The sequence below is a fragment of the Carettochelys insculpta genome, chromosome 11, assembly GCF_033958435.1.
Source record: "Carettochelys insculpta isolate YL-2023 chromosome 11, ASM3395843v1, whole genome shotgun sequence".
In the NCBI taxonomy this organism is placed as follows: Eukaryota; Metazoa; Chordata; order Testudines; family Carettochelyidae; genus Carettochelys; species Carettochelys insculpta.
The window spans coordinates 33,131,503-33,153,006 of record NC_134147.1 but is presented as its reverse complement, the minus strand read 5'-3'; the positions used below and the strand labels follow the sequence as shown (position 1 = coordinate 33,153,006).

At 37.7% G+C, this 21,504-nt stretch overlaps 1 protein-coding gene across 2 annotated transcripts in view; it reads left to right on the top strand.

Annotated features, from left to right (window-relative positions):
• GRM7 (glutamate metabotropic receptor 7) overlaps positions 1-21,504 on the top strand; it is a 534,523-nt gene that overhangs the window by 475,493 nt on the left and 37,526 nt on the right. Inside the window, exons 9-10 of one of the 2 annotated variants that reach the window (XM_075005037.1) lie at positions 2,677-2,923; positions 9,440-9,544. In XM_075005037.1, coding sequence (XP_074861138.1) covers positions 2,677-2,923; positions 9,440-9,510 — 318 coding nt within the window. In that variant the 3' untranslated portion in view covers positions 9,511-9,544. Of the gene's footprint in view, positions 1-2,676; positions 2,924-9,439; positions 9,545-21,504 lie in introns of those variants that run through there. The other variant, XM_075005038.1, reaches the window with a different exon arrangement.

Sequence of the window (21,504 nt, the reverse complement as noted above, 5' to 3'; positions counted from 1 at the left end):
TGGTAAGTCGGCTGAATCAGAATTTGCCATGCCTAGGTCAGAATCTGACAGGAGAATTTTGCCCTTCATTTGTATTATTCACAAAACTTCACACTACATGTTCAAAAATTCAGGAAACTATTAATCTATTAATTTTATTCCTTCCTCCTAGGTAAGATTTTTAAAAGATATTTCTTAGTTACAGCTTGATCTATGTTTATTTCTTTGGTTTTTCAGGAATTTCTAATAAACTAAAACATTTTGTGCTGAGACTTGTACTGTGTCCAACCCAAATCATCTACTTCTCATACTGGGATGCCATTATTAAATCATAATGTTGAATTTGTAATTCTGTCCTTGACTCCATTGCTGTTCTATTCAGTAATCAGCTAGTTCCCATTTTATAGTTATGTATTCATTGTTTCCTTAAGTGTTATACTTTGCATTTGTGTGTGGAATTTCATCTTATTGATTTCAGGCCAATTCTCTAATTTATCAATGACATTTTGAATTATAATAACTGTTCTCCAAGCGTTTGCAACCCCTCCTAGCTTGGTGTAATTTGCACATTTTTATAAGCATACTTTTCTCCCCATTATCCAAATCATGAATAACATTAGACAAGAATACCAAACAAAAGACAGATGCCCCCACCCTCCTCAGAAGCCCACAAGAGAGGCCCTTTCAGTTTCACAACAAACCACTGATAACAGCTCTATCTGATAAATATATCAGAAGGGACTCAGACACCAAGAAATCTGTGCAGGGTTATTTTACATACTTCTAAAAGGCAGTGTAGTTGTATAAGTGTAATGTGTAAACATTATATATATAGTTTAGCCAGACGGAAATTCATGCACACATATCCAAATATATAAAATATAGACTGATATTTATATTTGGTCCATCATGCATTTTTCACAATCTTGAAGTCCTTATTGCAAAAGTCGATGGCTATGGTTACACTACAGACTTTTGTCGACAAAACAGAGGTTTTGTTGACAAAGCATGCTGCACATTTATACACAAAATGGGTTTTGTGGACAGTGTGTCAACAAACCACAGCATTTTCACAGACAACATTCTGTCTCCAAACTTTGAGCCACAACACCTTTGTTGGCAGATGTCTGTCGACAAAACAGCTGTGTAAACACTCCAGGGGGCCTCTCTTGACAGGCTGGGCACCCACAACAATGGACAGCCCTGTCTGCTGTGCTTCAGGGTGCCTGTTTTGTTGAGAGAGCAGCCAGGCAGTCTGGGTGCTCTGTCGACAGAGTGGAGTGCTCTCCCATTTGATTATGTGTGTTGCTGCACTCTGTCAACAGAAGTTTAGTCGGGAAATCTCTTCTGACAGTGACTTATGTTGACAGAGTGCTGTAGTGTAACCGTAGCCTTTGGAAGATAATATGAGCTTGATCTGAGTATGGAGTGAATAGAAATTGGGTCAGTTACTTTAATTTTGCTTTGTGGTCCTTTATTTATACACTCATTTTCTGCAAATATTTTGTGTCTCCCACTGGTGTTTTTAAACAGCTGTTATACTGATGAAGCCTGCCAAGTTTGGGAACATTCAGTTTCTTCTGAGAATGGGTATTTGGAGAAATGAGGGTATTGTGGGCATTTAAATGTGCTAGTACTTTTTCTTGATATCATAAGAACAGATTGGTTTGCAATGGTTTGCATCCCAGAAGCAAAATGGTATGAACATTTTTCCCTGGCCATAGACATACACTAAAGGCCATATATTTGGGGAGAACCTGCAGCCTTTTAGTTCCTTTTTTCTCACTTGCATATTTATTACACTGTCTAAACCCATGTAATTAGAATAATCCTGATATGCACAGCCTTGATCCATTTTATATATTGAATGTCCTCTGAAAAGACCATTTTAAACAAAATAACAGCACTTCCAGTTCTTGTGTGTGTGCAGAATATCTTTAAATGAAGAAAATTTTGTGGATTTCATTAATTCATATCTCACAGTACTAGCACTCTCTATCATGCCTACCCATTTTGCAAACAAGCTTAACTGCAAGTCAGCAGTATGCAAAACCATTTCATATTCTTTGGATACTTGCATTATTCATTTTGAATAAATAGCAGAAATTTGAACGATCGTTGTTGAAAAATTCCCAGGCTTTAAAAGATAGCTTTAATAAAAGTTCTAAACAAGTTGTATTGTTACTTTCGTAGTCATCATCTTCTCTAATGGGGGCATCTGATTTCAGCTGCAGCTGAGTTGACGCTGGATTTGCACTGGTGTAATTAAAACCAGAATCTGACCTTTCACACTCTGTATGAAAAACAAAATAAAACTAAATAAAGCAACACTTAAATACTATGCCCTAAAGGAGACCAGTAGGAGTTTTTGCAAGATCCTGAGTGTCCTCAGGTACTATCCATTGATAGATAAGAGCTCTCAGTAATTTTCTGAATCACATTGTATGGTAGTAGTTCTTATCTGTAAAGTCAGTAGAAGTTTTTTGTTTTTTTTTTTTAATGCTAAGAAATTACTAAAACCCATTGAAGTGTTACTGTCCTCTTTCTGCTGCATTCCACAAAATATGATGCTTTGTTGCCTAGATGTTTAGCCCATTTCAAGTAAAATGATTATATTTAACACTGCTTCTATAAGTGCTACTGCTTATTTCTCAGTCATTTTATTTGTAATAGTGTCTCATGTGTTATGTCTCCTAGCTCTACATACAAACTACCACACTTACAATATCCATGAACTTAAGTGCTTCAGTGGCCCTGGGGATGCTTTACATGCCGAAAGTGTACATCATCATCTTCCATCCTGAACTAAATGTCCAGAAACGGAAACGCAGCTTCAAGGCCGTAGTGACAGCAGCGACCATGTCATCACGGCTTTCGCACAAATCTAGCGACAGGCCCAATGGGGAAGCAAAAACAGAACTTTGTGAAAATGTAGACCCAAACAGTAAGTATTTCCATACTTATTACTCGGGTCTCAGTGTGTTTTGGGATTGGGTTGACCAATACTGTTTTTTAATCCTTCCTATCATCTGGATATCCTCCATTCAAGTTTTTATGAAGTATATTTCTTTCAATATGTCAATAGATGTTCTTTATATGACATTCACTCTCTTCTTACCCCGTTTTTTTGACACTTAGCAACTGGGAAAATCTCTTCAGACTGTGCTTGATAGCTATGAGCAGCTCCTCTTCCTCCTCTGGGCATATTCCTCTAAAACCAGTAGTCTTCCAGGGTATTCATCCTACCATTGTCAGTCATGTCCATCCTGATGTAATGAGATCTAACCTCTATCCTAATCTGTGCAGTTATAAGTTCCAGTCTGAACTATGGAGCCAGGACTCAAACCACAGTATGCACAATGAGTGGATTGTCTAAATCCTTTTTGTGTTAAAGAACTTGGTATGTGGTTATTTGCTTATGAAGTAGATAGCCAAACACTTACACACACACACAAAACCCTTGTTATACACCCTAAAAGAATTGCCATCTAAAGGTTTTATCCAGCACTCTATAAAAAAAAAAAGAAGCACATCTCACTGAAGCTGAAAAAAAGCACATCTCACTGAAGTTAATGAGAGTCTTTCCATTGATTTTGGAGGAATCTGGACAGAAAAGTGGTTTCCAATTCCTTTAATTTCCCTTAATGTGGATGTCATAGTATACTGTAGCACAAAATCACTTACTGAGGCCATTGAATTTTATTTGCATTTGCATTTGACTCTGGATAGAATTCAGCAGCGAGATAACTCCAGAGAATATTGGAAAGATTTAGATGTGTCTGCAGTTGTTGTACAAACCAAGTCAAAATGTGAAGAAATTCCCTTTCTTTGCTCATATTTTGTTTATATATTTGCTGCCAAAACTCTGGCCACTTCATTTCTATTAAATGATGGTTGGAATAGCTGCCTTGAAGTAGAAACTTCACTTTCAAGGCAAAGTATTAATGGTTAGCAAACACTGTGCTTTCCCCCTTCTTTCACCACTCAACTTCAGTATCTTCTCTGGGCTCTTCTATGTGACAGCTGTACAAAATATGTTCTAATTGAACTGAAAAAACATGTTTTTTTTCTGCAGACAAGATCAGTGGTAGAGTCATACACAAAAAAACCAAACCAAATCAATCAATGTCAAGATTATTCTGTTCTTTCTCAGGCTGCATAACACTTTACTCCAGGGGACTGCTATGGAAACCAATGGAATAGGACTACTTGAAGAGTATGGTATTACCCAGCATGAATTAAGGAGGGAGAATTTTACCCTAAATTAAATTCCTACTACTCAGAAGATTGAACCTTTATTTTTCACAAAACAAAATCCCTAAAATCTCTCCCCTCCAAAATTCATTACCCTTCTCCTTTAAATCCACCCTATGTTGCTATGTTTCATTCAAATAATAATAATAATAATAATAACAATAATATAAATTCAAGTTCACCTATGCAGGGAGAAAGTTTTTTGTATTTGTCTTCACATCATATCATGTTCATAAATACCATTTCTCAAGTTTTTCTGTCAGAAGCAATATGACTATACACTTTGTTAGCCTTTGTGCTAATAGTATTTTGTATAATTTTACCTAATTAGCAAACTGAAATTTTCTCTGAAATATATATGTGTGTGTATATACATACACAATACTAGAATGTGGTCATATTAATGGAGACATCTACTTCTTTTCCTTTATAGAATACATGTAATAATTACAATTACTAGTAAATTGAATAATATGACCTGCCAACTTATATGCTTAACATATTTTAGTATCATGACCCTGCAACATTAACATTAGTTAGATATTTACCATTGAATTCAATGAGTGCTGAATTGAACTCAGGGGACCTCCTTAGTGAAATTCTAAATTGGGTAATTTTGGTGAAAATGTTGATATTTCACTTCAAATATTCATATATTTAAAAAATGTTGGCAGAATTCTCACAATTCTTTTGGTGCTTCAGGCAGCTGTAACAAATTAAAACTGTTTCATTTGAAAAAAAGTCAAAGAAATACTAAAAAAAAATTCTCACACTTGATCTTCTTTAATCCAGGTGTCTGTAGTCTGTGAACACTCCATGCTTCAGACCCCCCTCCCCACATGGCTGGATCACCATAATGATAATAAATATAAAATAAGTTTAAACACAGGGCAACAAAACCAAAAGTTACACACACACACTCACTGTGGTGTCTAGGACAATTTTAAGTTGCAAGCATGAGAAATAGCAAATCACTGTACTTTACAGTTAGTGGTTTCTGCTTAATTGTCTACATACAATAATAAAAACAAAATAAGTTTAAATACAGTGCATTAAGGATTTATCTTATGGCACATTATCCATGTACAGTAGTCTATTATGTCTTGTACATACAAAGGATTTAGTAGTGGACTTATTTTACCCTTTATTATGGTGAACACTCATGGTCTGGGAAATTTCATAATCCATCTTAGCATATTTCCCAAGGTTGCCCAATTAAAGAGACCCAGAGGTATCAACAAGGCACTAAAATGTTTGTGGAAAATTTTACCAGTATTTCAATAATAAAATATACATTCTAGTGTTGATGGAAGATGAAATTTCATTATTTACAAATTTTAAAAATATACATAAACAATATCCTTCTTACCTCATTTTTCAAACAACCATCTGCTGGTCATTTTTCTTTTTTTAATTTCCAAATGTTTGCTTTCAGGAAAAGATTATTTTTCCCTTAAATTTACTGTTAACTGACAGTTCTTCCCTGCCCCATCTTTATTTGTTTATTTATTTATTTAAAACCAGCACTAATATATGTTCCATTGAGTGGCCTACAATTAATTTTTATTGGCGGAGGAAACTGAGGTGTTGGAACAAAAGCAGAGGATGACCACCCTTCCCCTTTAGTTCTGAACTGTTGTGAGATAATGCAAAGATGATTAAACATAGATTGCCATTTCCCAGTTTCCATCATTACACAGTATGTTTCAGCTGAAGGCAAAAATGGGAAAAGGGTTGAAAGATGAGGAGGAGTCCATGCAGTCAGTATTAGAAAGTGCTGCCTTAGGGTACAGATCTGATTTTCACATAAAAAGTTTTACAGGTTGAACCTCTCTAATCCAGAACTCTCTCATCATACAATTTCCATAATCTGGCATGATTCTAGTTAACCTGATGACCACTTATCATGGGTGTGGCCAAGTTTCCCATGGTCTCATGAAGTTTGTTTTCAGACACCAGTCCTGTCTCACAGTTTTGTCGGCTGTTATTTAGCTGTAATTTACCCCTAAATGTCTTCTAAGAACCCATTAAGCAGTGGAAGTGTTCGTAATGCGGCTGGACAATGCTGACCTCCTTTGGTATGGCAAATTCTTTCATTTGGCAGTAGTCAAGTCCCAAGTGTGCTGCATGAGAGAGGTTCAAACTGTAGCTGTTTTAGGTAAGTAAGCACAGTTTTGTTTGCAAGTTTGATATTCAAAAGCATTTCCTGGTAAATTTACTGCTTTGAAATTTGTTCAAGAATGTTTTGGTGAGGGTGCTATTTATATATTGGGATGAGGGGAACATTTCATACCAAGAGTAGTTCTGTACTTAACCACCAGCATGAGATTCATGTACCTCCAAACATTGGGGTGACTGATTACTGAGCCCAAGTAAACCAGATATTGGTTGGCCATTCTACTTAGCTGGCGAAAAATTAGGATTAAAAAATAATAAGAAAGAAAGAAAGTAAGAAAGAAAGAAAAGTTTCACGAAACCTTCATGTGTACTGCTGGAATTTTTTACAGGGAAAAGAAAGAAAGAAAAGAAAGTATCAGTGAACCAGAAATGTTTTGTGCTAAGCAGTGGCACCAGTATATTTGCAAACCTAAAGGTTTCTTAGTATTATTTACATTCTGTGAGGACTTGATCCTGCATGGTGCTGAGCAACTCTTCAGAAATGCTGAGCATCGCCAACTCCCATGAGAATTGAAGGTGCTCAGAAGCTGTGTAGAAAAGCATTCATCACTTAGCAGGACTGACAATAATTGTGGAAATTTAAAAGTGAGTACAAAGGCCACCCACAATGCAGGGGCAATGATTTTATCTTCCACCCAGTAGGAGAATAAGGAGTGTTACTGACCTTGGGTTGGGATATGAGAGGAATTTCACAATGTTTGTTCTCCTGATGTGAATTGAAAGAGTTTTCATAATCAATGGACTTCATTAAGCCCATGCTTTTCAATAATTTCACTTTTAACAGTTCTGGTGATCATTACATCTGGTATGTGCATGCTTTGCTCATTTAACAACTATGTTCTGCTATTACATGTTTGCATTAAAAATGTTCTCCAGCAGCTTAAGATCAGCAGAAATTGGTGCACAGTAGCTTTGTTCCTTTAACAAATTTGTTCTTCTCCAGTGCATTTGTTTAGCTGAATTTCATAGTAATTTAAAACACACTCTCATCATGGCTTAAGAATGCCCATTCTTCCTTATCCAGAAAGTTTTTATTTTTTCTATTTCTGCTGCAAAAGTGTCAAACATGGACAAAGATAAGTCTCCAGCTCCTACATAGATTATGGTGAGGATTTATGTATAATTGCTGCTTATATTTAGCCCTTTACATAAATATGGTGTTTTTGCAAACTACAACAACAGAAAATCAAGGTTTCTCAGATTTGACAATGAGAGGATTTTACCTCTAACAAACTAGAAATAGTAGACCTTACTGACAGGCCATATGCTTTTCAGGCATTCTAGTATTGAAGAATTCTTGCTATTTTTTGTTTGTTTTCTTTTGTTTTTTGTTCTTCCATTGATGGGATTGCAATACTTTCTCCTTTCTCAGAATTGTGCCTTCACATAGAAATTTTCATGGTGAAAAAGTGCACCCACAAGATAAGTAATAGATCCAGACGAATGTTATTTACTCAGACTACCACAGCTGACTCCTGAAGCACCAATTGTAAATGGTGTGGAAAATGTTAACTAACTTGGCAATGTGATTCCAGTGTGTAGCTGCAAGGAGAACAGCTGGCTTCTTTATCTTGTACTTGCCAGCTGAAGGATTTTCCATGTGACTTTTTTGTCGTCCCAAAACTCTCTCAAGCATATAAAACATAGTGGCAAGCTGACTTCTTTGCTGGAGCAGATTAAAGATATTCTGTGACCGATGAAATCAGTAGATTGCCCTCCAACTGAAAATGCCGCTTTTTGATACATTATCAAAATCATTCAAGAAATCGGGCCTGCAGAAATAGCTGTGTTCATTTTTTCCCCCACATTTGTGATTCCCCTTCTTAGATTTAGCTTTTTTATTGCTGGTCATCTTTGTTGCAAAGTAGTCTACTAGCTTATGATAGCGGTCAGCTAAGGTGACCAATGAGTGTGATAGATACCAGGCATAGTAAGTAAAGTGAAGTACAATAGATGGTGAGAAAGAGAAGTTTCTTCAGATAGGGGTCCTGCTCGGAAATGAGGGACTATAGATTGTTAAATTGCAGCGGAAAGAATGGTGTGACCAAGGAGCTATGACAGAACTTTCAAAATGACCTGACGCCTGAGCAACCACAACTCCTGTTTAAGTAAATAGGGGCTTTTGCTGGTCAACACATCTGCAAATCCATCCAATGTGACTTCCATGACTTCCTTTCCCTTTCACTTTGCATTAAGTAGAAGTTACTTGGGGATCAATGTGGTTTGCAATTTTTAGTGAGATGCAATAGGTGCCTTTTATAAATAAAAACACTCAATGTATTTGTGTTTCCTTTATGAAATAATTCTTTATTATCATATATTATCCAAGATACTTGGCTTTGATTAGTGCAGTGTAAACAGAACAAAAACGAAAGCCCCACTCTGACATGCCTCTCTAGCTCAGAAAAGCAAGGTAATGAGAATACAGCTTTGTCAAGCCTCATTTTTGTGTCTTAAGGATTCAGATTGACTGTGTGGATTCCCATCAACAGACTGTGAATTGTGTATAGGAAATGAAAACATCCCACATCTCAGAGAGAATTATAGACACTGCTGCACAAATGCTACTGTGCTGTGTGCTGTTTTGTTTTTGTTTCCTCATTTGTGTTGAATCTTAACATCACTGACATAACTTTGCTTGTTACGTCTTTTTGACCAAAACCTTAGATGGCTTCTGGAGTGGTTTGGAAACCTGAGACATATTGTATGGATGAGGGTGGCTGGATTCTGAGGGAAAGGGGAACTGAAGCAATGCTCATCCAGGGCTGGTGCAGACAGGAAGTAGCCAACCAGTCCTCCTCATCAGGTGTAGGCAGCTACTCCTATGTTCAGAGGTACCTGAACTTCTGTGAACTGGTTTGTTTATTTGTAATCCACAGTAAATTTCATATACTGCAAGCTTTTCACTGTTACTCCTCTAATCCCAGATCATCAGTTGAACGTGTTTTGTGATCTCAGTGACAGGACAAAACAAAAAGAGTCTATTGTGAACATATTGTACATATCAATATATTTACTTTTCCTGTAGACTGCATACCACCAGTAAGAAAGAGTGTACAAAAATCTGTTACTTGGTACACTATTCCACCTACAGTATAGCTTTTGCCTGCTTTCAAAGAAGGTAAGAAATAATCTAGCTTTTTTATACTTTACATATTTTATAATATTGGAAAAAATAGAACTGCTTTGGAACAAGAATCTACTCTAAAAATTGTTCCTATTTCCAGTAGCAAATGTTCATATTTAAAAGAAAGACTATAAAAATAGAAATGGTGTGCCAAAAATTTAGATTATAAGAATTTGTATGCCTACATCTAGGTGGTGGTTTTATTAGTGAACATGATGGAGCGACATCACTTTAAACCTGATGAGGATTCAGACCATTCATTGTAAAATAAATATGAATAAGAAGTTAGCAAAAGTTGTATAAAATTATGTCTAAAACTGGTAAAATGTAGCTAGAAATGATTCAGAAATCATCTCATAGGTTATCTGTGATCATAAAAGTAATGTGGCCCGAGTGAGTGGTTAGCTTTCTACTGGTGATCAAATAAACTGATTAACAATGGAAAGAGAGATGAACAAGCATTTCTGTACACCAGCGGATGCCACTTGAATTATGCCTGCTTGAGTAGAGGGGCCTGTGAACAATTTTTAAGAGTCGATTTAACCATGTGGTTTTACTACAAAATTTGTGGATATGTGATAAATTTTCTTTTTTGTGGAATTATCAACAAGGACTTTCTGTGTTCCAGAGGAATTTGGGGAATGAGTGCATTTGATAATTTTGTGTAAAGCAATATTGTTAATAAACATGATTGATTTCTGAAACTGTATGTGAGTTTGTGTAGTGGTTTGGCTTTTTTTTTTGTTGTTGTCATTTTGCCCATATATGGAAAACCCTGTCATTGTTATGCTGTGACGCATATTACATGATGGTAAATACATGCTTGTTGGTCGAGCTACAGGGTCATAAAAGTTCTTGGCAGCTGAGCTGGAATACCTCATAATTTACATTAGTAAGTCTAGGAATGGTTAACAGGGGCATTGCCTGAATTACATCTGTATTGTCCAAGGGAAAGATAAGAGAGAGAGAGTCAGATTCTTAGTTGGTATAAAACAGAGTAATAACATTAAAAATAGATTTGGATTCAGTTTGACATCTGGCTGAATATTCAGATTGGTCTTTATTTCATTTGAATTCATTATTGTAATCCTAACAAAGCAGAAAGATTTTTTCATTTACTTATTTATATGATGAAGATCAAAAAGTGTAGAGATATTAAAAGAGCAAAAATAACTAGTATGGGGAGGTAGAGGAAAACAAGTGCCTGGATTAGAAAGGGCATGCAAGATATTATCAAAGATGGTTCAAACTATGAGGATATTGGAGGAGGTAGAAAGTAACCAAGGGAAGAAGAATTTGTTCAGGGAAGAAAATTAGAAAAGTGGGAATAAATTAGGTCAAAGACGTTGCCAATCTAGATAGAAATACTTTTGTTATTCTCCATTTTTATTTAATAGGTAGATGTTAGGAATTGACACAGCACTTTTTAAAACAGAATATTCATCATAAAGCTTCTGTATTTTGTAAAAGCCATATTTACGCTCATGCATGCTAGGCACTAATTAGTTGATTCTTGTTTATTGCTTTCAACATGTAAAGCAGTGTTTTCAAGGCCAAGCAAGGGATTTAACTGTTTGATTCCCATTAAAAATTAAAGGGTATTCAGACCCCTTATTCTGATTTGAAAATATCAAACCAACAGTGCTAAGGACAATGGTGAGCTGATCCTGAGAGTCTCTCACAAATGGCAGAGCTCTTTGTGAATGGCCTTGCGCAAGTATTTACCTAGTTGGGCTGGCTGATTGTCTGGCTGCAGTAGCCTTGTGGTTTGTTTTTTTTTTCAGAAAAGAACAGGAAAAATTCTGCATTCCCTCATATGCTGTATTAAAAGCAAACATGAGGGGGAAAATCAACCATCATGTATAGACATTGTGTTGTTTACTCAACAATTTGTATTGCGCATAAGCAGTGTTAATTGACTGTGTCTATTTCCCCATTATGTTATATGGAAACAGATACTTATAAAGTTTTTCAGTTTCCCAAGACAGACAGAAAAGATTACTTTTAAAATTGATAAAAACACAAAATTTCTATATATTGTTTTGGGAAGGGTAGTTGAAGTTGTGCATTATTTGAATGATGTGTAGAAATAATAGCCGTGTCTACACGTGCACGCTACTTCGAAGTAGCGGCACTAACTTCGAAATAGCGCCCGTCACGGCTACATGCGCCGGGCGCTATTTCGAAGTTAACTTCGATGTTAGGCGGCGAGACGTCGAAGTCGCTAACCCCATGAGGGGATAGGAATAGTGCCCTACTTCGACGTTCAACGTTGAAGTAGGGACCGTGTAGTCGTTGTGCGTCCCGCAACTTCGAAATAGCGGGGTCCGCCATGGCGGCCATCAGCTGAGGGGTTGAGAGATGCTCTCTCTCCAGCCCCTGCGGGGCTCTATGGTCACCGTGGGCAGCAGCCCTTAGCCCAGGGCTTCTGGCTGCTGCTGTGGCAGCTGGGGATCCATGCTGCAGGCACATGGTCTGCAACCAGTTGTAGGCTCTGTGTATCTTGTGTTGTTTAGTGCAACTGTGTCTGGGAGGGGCCCTTTAAGGGAGCGGCTTGCTGTTGAGTCTGCCCTGTGACCCTGTCTGCAGCTGTTCCTGGCACCCTTATTTCAATGTGTGCTACTTTGGCGTGTAGACGTTCCCTCGCAGCGCCTATTTCGATGTGGTGCCGCGCCACGTCGAAGTTGAACATCGACATTGCCAGCCCTGGAGGACATGTAGACGTTACTCATCGAAATAGCCTATTTCGATGTTGGCTTCACGTGTAGACGTAGCCAATGAGAGAGACAAGGAAGGGGCAGTAGGTCTTGCATTCCAGAGGCTTTCCTGAATGAAGGGTCCTTGCCAGCTTAATGTCCAGCTCTAATAGGAGTACGCAGGAGGGCTCAGATCTTGGTAGAAATTGCCCTCCATGCTAGTGTTCAAACCCGCCTGCACTTCACTGATTAACCAATTCACCATCAGGTCTTGGATATTAAAACCATCCAGGCTCAACAGTGGATCAGTGTCCAGAGACACATAAATGGTCTTCAGAAAGTCAGCAGAGACAGCACTGTCAGGAATAATGGAATGTATATTTGCATAAGCCTGATATTGTTTTTCGTTAGAGGGGAAACTGCAGTGGCAGTAGTTGTTACTCTTCATTTGGAAGACAATTTTGATAGTTTGGAGACGGCCCACAGGGAAAAGGTGACATATTACTACTATTTGGAGAAGGATATTAAAGAACTAATTGGGAGTAGTAATGTCTGCTTTTTTGGCCTTGTAATTGAGGCCCAAGGCAAAGGGAGCCAAGGTAAGGATGAATTATTAAGGTTCCTTGGAACTGAGAAAGGAAAGAATTTTAAAGAAAATTTATGTACACTTGTGTTTTATGCTACTACCATTCAGTGACAGTGACCCCCGAGCAACATCCTGGGTATCCTATTATATTTATATTATAGACATTTTGCAATATTTTAACTTTGTTCATTTTTATACTTAAAATTTAGATTATTATATTTTAAACCATATTTTTTTCTTTTACTGGACATGACTGCAGACTGGCCACAAAAAGTAACCAGGAAAAGGCAAATAGTTGCACCTGAGCATAGGTAGGTGAGGTAATAGTTTTTATTGGACCAACTTCTCTTGGAGGGTGACACAAAAAGAGATCTGTGGAGCTCAAAAGCTTCCAATATCTGAAGACCTCTATGTAACTCAAAGGAGGATGAAAGGAGGAAGCATCTTTACTTAGAACAGAACATAGGAATGGCCATACTGGTTTAACCAAAGGTCCATCTAGCTCAGTGTCCTGTCTTCTGACAGTAGCCAAAGCCAGATGCCCCAGATGAAGTGAACAGAACAGGTAGTCATAGAGTAATACCTCTCCTTCATCCATTTCCATTCTCTGACAAATGGAGGCTAGGGACACCATTCCTACCCATCCTGGCTAATAGTCACTGATGTGCCTAACCTCCATCAACTTATTTATTTCTTTTGTAAACCCTGTTACAGTCCTGGTCTTCACAATGTCAACTTTCTAATCACTGCTTCTGGAGTTAACAGGGGATCAGTATCCATTTTGATATTACCCTTTCTTGAAGGTTAGGAATGGTTTGTTTTAGTTATCAGGGGAGATCATTCATAGAAGTAGTATATTTTCTTTCCTCTCCACAGTCCCAGAGGATCCTCTTGCTTCACCCATACTGTGGGCTTACGTGGCATTTTTCCTCCCAAACATCCCCACTCATAGTCAAGAAAGGGAAACAATGAATGCAAATGTAATGTTGTGCACAAAGCAGGTGTTGCCCGTTACCAACTGTCAATGGAAAAATGCCAGTATGTTTCAGAACAAGAACCATAGATGAGCTGAGCTGTATTCCTAATTGCAAACAAAGAGAATTCAGCATAGGGCAAATTGCTTACTTATTCCTAATGTAAAAAGTCTGCATTTTTCCTAGGTGAATAGTTAAAAGAATACAAATTCAGCCTATTGTTCATGCCTTGTAAAATTCAAGCATGTACTAATATCACAAGGCCTTTAGTTTGTATAATTTTTATTCAAGCAGCTGTTTTACTGCTTCACAACAATACAGTTTGCCCTAGTTTTTAAATAGGACATTTATTTGCAGCAAGGCTGTTCCTGCAGTTCTTCAGCATTTCACATTCCTTCAGCAGAGGTGACTGTGAAAAACACTGCAGCTCATTAATACCTCTTTATCATTTGAGTCTGTTTTCCAGTGAATTACCACATCTTGCAGAACAGATGCTCAGCAGGTATAAATCAGAATAGCGCCATTGTCTTTATGCCAGCTGAAGTGCTAGCTGCATATCTTCAAACACCAATGATCTTTTTACAAGCAGGCTAGGTTTTGCAGCTTTCAGTCTGTACAAAATATGTAGTCCCATAGCATCTTGAAGACTAACCCATGAAAGCTCATTACCTAATAAATAAAATTGTTAGTCTTTAAGGTATTATAGGACTGCTTGTTTTTTGTAAAGCTATGGACCAGTACAGATACCACTCTAAGTTTGTGGGAAGTTAGCCTCAATTTTTTTGGTCTGATCACCAGATAAAAATATTTAATTAAAGAGAACATTTCAAATAAAGTTTATGAGGTGAAGAAGAGAAGGCATGGCTGATCCTGAATGAAACTTGGGTGGGCTTTTGACTCAGATTAATATGGGTGGGCTTTTGAAGAGTCAGTGAGCAAGTGTCCCCAGGACACCACCCATGAGTGATATAGGCATAGTCTGTGGTGGTAAAGCACATAGGCACATGGCTGGAGCACATCCCATAGCAAAATGTGTCCCTTGGTTTGTCTGTGTCTTTTGGGTCTTTTGTGAAAATACACATAGTCCATCAGGGAAGGAAGTGGGTGATTTCCCTGAGCACGTCTCTCATCGCTGTTCTTGGTCATTCATCTATGCCCCTCATCAGTGATCTTGCATTTCACCTGTGAGAAATTACATAGTCTATACCTTGTGAAGCAGATTCGATTTTATTGCCGCTAATGTTTCTAACAAGTAATAGCAGAGGTACATTTGATACAATAAAGCATTTGAGATCCAGGGGTCGAGGGCAGGTTAACATAAAGAGTTGACTCAGACACAGCTTCAAGAGAAAGCCCAGAGGTGTAAGCCGCTTCGTCCTGGATACAAATAGTGGGTATTTTATATAAGAGCCTATAAACCATCCAGAAGGGCATCACTCATAAGGTAGAGTGTGGTCCAAAAGTCAGCAGAGTGCATACGGCTATGGGTGAAGTGCTCCCCGTGTTGGAATCCATCTGTCCTTTCTGAACCTTCCAGAAGAACCCTGTTCTTGATGTTCCTTTTAGAGTCAATTTAGAGCAAGCTTGTTTTGTGCACTGCTTTAGGCTAAAAGCAGGTCTGCAGTGCTAACTGAAGTAATCTGAAAATGCCAATCATTGAATATCTCTGCAAGGGCAGCTTTGTTTCTTTAGAATTGCTAACGAGCTGTGAGAGCAAGATTTTCTACAAAGCAGGATGATTAACACCATTGAGACTATTAAACAATTATAGTAGTATTAGAAATTACAGTAGCTCAGATTTAATCCAAGCAGGGTGTCTTATGTTCTGTGACTGAGGGTATAGTATTTGTTTCCAGCAGATTTTCATTTGTTCTAAAACTTTTTTTTCTAAATAAATCCATATGCACAGAAGTTTCTATGGTGATTGCTAAGCACAGAAATAACATATGTGTAATGACAGGCTGGTAGAAATTAATCCATGCTATGGTCATAGCTTTTTTAGAATACATTTACACAATTATTTAATATTATGCATAACTTGATGATGATTTTTGTGATGTTTGCTACAAAGTGGAATTAATCCAACATGTCCTTTCTTGAAGAATAAAATTGCATATGTGCTGCCTGCTAGATACTATCATAACAATCATCTTCTCCCCCTTTGTCCTTCTGGGGACTTACTGTACTGACTCAACTCCTAGACAAGTCACACAAGAGATGACTCCTTTTTGGGAGAACATTGAGCACTTAACAAGAGCAGGTCACAAGTAATGTGATAAAGCAATTTATGTGTTCTGTTGTTCATTGTACCACAGACTACTTGGAACAGAAAAATGAAACCCTGATGTAGCCTGAATTCAAACCTCATTTTCACGGTGTAACAAGTTAGTTTTATGTTCAGGAATAGTGCTCAATTTTAAAGCTTACCTGAACACTTTTCTGTTCAGCACAGACTGACAAGAGAAGAAGGTGGGCAGTCAAAACAGATCTGAAGAGGTTTTGACAAACCTCCACTGCATCTTTTGTATTTTAAAATTGATAGCTGAAAAACCTAAATGTTTAATATGGATCCATGGTAATGATGTTAACATGGTCACATTTTCAAATGTTTCGATTTATTAGCATGTAAGTAAATCTCAGGCACGGAACCCTTTCCTAATATTTATTTTCTTATATCCCAATTTCTCAAGTTGGAAATACAGGTATTAGCAAGATAAAAACACTAATCGTCATTGATCACTTATCAAATAAATCTTTTACAATAATTCATGGAAATAAATTAATTATTTTTATTTGTTGTAGAACAGTAATGCTCCTATCCACATATTTGCTGTTTGTCAAATCTTTCAGTGTTATTTTTATCAATATCATTATACCAATAAAAGTTTCTATGAGACTGTAAATTCTTTGACCCTGGCATGGTTTACTACACTGTATTTGTCTGTATTTGTGCAGAGCCTAGTACAGTGGGCGCTGTTCTCAGTTTGTCCATAGACTGTGCCTTACTGTCACATTAAATATATAGCAAAAAGATGGATTCATTTTATATGTTAAGCCCAAGTTTATTAACTCTGATCATTAGGACTTAGTGAATGATTTTTAGTAATTAATTTATTCACCTTACTATGTAATAGATTCTGCAACCATTACTCAGTGTTTTACTGCATAAGTAGTACAACTGAGATTGACATAGTAAATCAATTCAGTATGATGTACAAGTGGCAAGATCCTTCCTCGGGTATCTTATTTTGATAACAATTTTCCCACACCATTTAATTTTTTTCAAACATATGTTATCAGAGAATATCTGCAAAATCATTTGTATGCATAATTCTTAGTGATTAAAGACAAAACTTTGGAAATATTAACTGTCTGATGTTGAGCACTGAGGTTTTGTTGATTGTTTTTTTTTTTTTTGGACATGGAGATCACATAACATGAATGAGGAGGATATCCCTCAGAATCAGGATTCTGCCTGGGGTAAATACTAATTTTTTACAAATTAACAGTTTTTTTATTTCTTGAATATTCTCTGGTATTTGCTTAAAATCACCATTTCAATGAATATCCCCAACACTAAACTTATTCTGTAAAGAATTATTTGAAAGCAAACACAAGGTTTATGATGATAAGGCCATGAAGTTTCTAACTTGAAAAAATATCAAATTTTTTCTACTCTGTTGATGGCTAAAGATACAGGCTATGTCGAACTTCAAAGGGGGCATGGTAATCAGGCTGCTGGGAGATTACTGATGAAGTGCTGTGATGACTACGTAGAACTTCATTAGGCTAATTCTCCCCACAGCAACTTCGAAGTGTCAAACTTCAAAGTGTCGGCATGCCGTGTATCCGCAGGCACTTCAAAGTGCCTTTACTCCTCAAAAGTTTGGGAAGTAAGGGCACTTTGAAGTAGCATGGGCACTTCGAAGTGCCCACGGCTACATGCATGCCAGCACTTCGAAGTCTGACACTTAGAAGTTGCTGCAGGGAGAATTACCTAATTAAGTGCTGAATATTCATCACAGCACTTCATTAGTAGTCTCCCAGCAGCCCAATTACCATGCCCCCTTCGAAGTTTGGGGCAAGTGTAGACACAGCCTCAGTGATCCAAAGTGTTGAATGCCCTCAGTTCCCATTTCCAGTGAAGCTGAAGGCTTTCAGCCTCTTTCAGGTTTAGAAACTGGTTAATGATATGCATGTATAGTAGGTTGGTTTGAAATTTTGTTTTCAGCTATATTATATTGCTAAATGTAATCATTTTGCCAGTGTTTCTCAACTGCCGCTTCAAGTGCTATTTACTGAAATAAATGGGAAACCAATCAGGAGTATGTTTTCAATGCTGATTTTCTTTCAGACCACACATGCATTACCAAATGGTTACACTGAATCAACTGATACAGAGCAGCTGTTGAAAGAAACTACTGACATAATAGAGACGTGTTACATTCTTAGGACACAGTTATAACTAGAAGTGGCCCTGAGGTACAAGGTTGGGATTGTAATATGGACATCATAAATTCAGGCCTGCAACAATGCTAGTATATCAACATTATGATCACCATCACCATGCATGTTGTACCACATGCAAGAGACCAATAAAGTCTAATTTTCACAATGAACATAGAAAAACTGTGTCGCACAGTGCAAAAGGGGTGCAACTGGGTGCTAATTTGAAGTTCCTCAGTTTGATGTCTTAGGTTCTTGCAATTTTGTGATACAAATCACAAAATTATCTGGGGCTGTGTCTATACTACAGAGTTATTTTGAAATAAGATATGTCAAAACAGCTATTTTGAAATAATGCTGCTACACACAAAATGTATTTCAAATTAGCAGTTCTGACATGTAGTGACTATTTTGCAAATAGTGCCATCGGACACCATTATGACTCATTTTGAAATAGTGCTTTTTCAACATATTTTGGACTAGGTCTTATTCCCCCTGCAATGAGGTTTACCAATTTTGAAATAACACATCTGCTCTTCTGAATTTATTTCAGAATAATGTGTGTGTATTGTAGATGCTCCAACATTATTTCAAAATAATGGCTGTTATTTTGAAACCACTCTGTAGTGTAGACATAATCTAAGGGACCAAGGGCAAAAGGAATTTGTTCTTGTGAAATCCACAAGTCCACTTCATCAGTGTTTGAAATTGAGAAAAAAATGGTTATTTTAAAGTTATTCCTTCCTTTTTCTCTTCTCCGTGCACACCAATGTCTCACCATTGCAAGACTGACACCCAAAGGAGAGAGGGGTGTGTGTGTGTGTATATTTTGTGGTAAACATCAGCAAAGTGGTATTGCAGATGAATTTGAAGGCACTGTTGCTGGTCACCAAGATCAAGACAGGATGAGAGAAGATAATTAGTGGATGCAGTGTAGCTGTCTCACTATTAGATCTATTAGCAGGAAACACCTATGAATCAGGGTAAACCAAGCACAGATCATCAACCCAGCTACCTGTACCGCTTTGCTAGTGACCCAGCAATGATCTTCAGATAAAAAGTTTTATTTATGCTAGGAATCAGTTTACAGGTGCCAGTGTGCTATAGATGTCTGGTATTCATTTCATGGGCATCACATGAGCTTGAGCTACTTTTTTGCTCTAGATCTGTGCTTGCTTCTGTGATCCTACACTGTGCATCTGTTCAATTGTGTTTTTTTTCCTCCTTGTTTTCTTGTCTGTTGCTCCGTGCCCCCCACCCCCCACTGGGCCAAATATTAGCATGGTTTGTACCCCTGGATTCTGTTGTGCCATGGAAAAATATTTCCTCATTTCACCACACTTTAGCCTTGAATCTCCAAGCCCACAAATAGTGACAACAGGGAGCACAGAACTAAGCTGGTGCAATACAGGTATGAAGACACACCACAAATGGCCACAAGCAAGCTACTCACATGGCTACTTGCTCCCTAGCAGGCAACTTACATAGACTCAATCACTACATCACCTTTCTGTTTTACTGTTCATATTCTTTCTCTCCTACACACTCAACTCTGGTGTGCACAGTCTTTAATTTGCTCATATTGCCTGTCTTAAATATATAGTAGATTCACTACTGCCTCTGAATACCATTTAATTCATCAAAGCCCAGGTGCTTCAATTACTTTTACAGGGTAAAGTTGCTTCATTATTCTTCAGATACATCCATATGTTGCTCCTTTGTCACTTATTATTGAGCAGTCCTAACTGGTAGGATTCATAAATCCTGCTATGGATTGTTTCAAGAGAGAAGAATTTGGAAAGACTTCTTTTGTTTCCTGTTTCCATACTACAGCAATAAAGCTAAAGAGGTCTCAGTAAAGCATAGGTAAATATTAGATAAACTGTACTGATGCAATACATAACCCCCATTTATACTGATAAGGTTTAAAATCTTTGTTTCTTATTATTTCTTCTTAAACAGAAGTGTAAACTTTCCCCCTTTCCCTGTTTAGGACAGCTTAGGAAAGCTAGTACTCAGTTTTGCAGCTGTTATATGCCATTCAGCTTTTTAACTTTCTTCGAAGGTAATTGATTTCCATGTATATTTTTGAACTTTTTATCAAATGCTAACTAATAAGTTTGAAGTTCACTCTACATCTTGAATCTGTTTTGGAGGTGTCTCTTGCTTGCATAAATTGATTGAGAGATGTGAATAGATCTCTTCTATGCATAGTTTAGCTGATAGTACTTGTACATCTGTAAACTTCAGATGGAAGCTGGACTCTAAGTTCATGTGCTTATTAAAGAATTACTTATGCTGAAGTTTATATTCTGAGAGTTAAAACCCACCTCCATTTGATGAGATTGAGGATGTCAAGAAGTACAGGTTATGCCTCCGAAAACATCTGTTATCTGACAGATGCTCCTGGAACAGAGAGCCCCTCCCGAGATCTCTCCCATTATTCTTGTCTTTTAATTGGATAATGTGCTTGCTTACTTGAAGATTTGAGTGTAGTCTCTTTTGGGGGCTTGGTGCTGGGCCAAATGACCTGCAAGTCCAAATTAGACTGAAAGGTTCCAAACAAGGCTCCTACCTGTGGTCCTTGCAGCTCTCACCCTTTTAGGATTGCTTGACAAGGCAGTTGGACTAACTCCAGGAGAATCTGGAGTGAAAATGCGAGTCCCTAGGTGGCCAGAGGAGCTAGAGAACAGGGAAACTTTTTGAGTGAATTTACAAATGAAGACAGGCAGCTCCACCTAAGAAACATACTCTAATCTTAGGCTAGTCACTACCCCCACCCTCCCAAATAAATCCTCTCAAGAGTAAGCACAATGTAGGCAGAAGTCCTGCAGCAGCAGGGTAAGAGCTGTCCAGCTTGTTGCACTGTGTGCAGCTTGTATAATCAAGTGCCTTGTGAGCAGCTGTGCTTATGCATGCAGACAACTTTCAGCCCTCAGTAACACTGAGGCCAGAGTAGCTGAACTGGAGGAGCTAAGAGAAATAGAAAACTGCATAGAGGAGTGGTTGCACTCCAAGTTTGATCGTGTTTGAGTGCTGTTAAGGAGGATGAAAGTCTTGAGGAAGGAGAAAATCAAGCAGGAGCAAAAGAAAACAATCCCGTAGTTTGCACTTTCCTGCTATATGTTGCCATAGTGTCTTCTTGCATTGAATTACCCCTCCTCAGCTACTAAGTACAGCCCAGCAATACTAATGGTTTATTTGATAATGAGAAATATGGATATTTGGGTTTGTAATGACCAGAACTGCCTGTGAGGTGTGAAA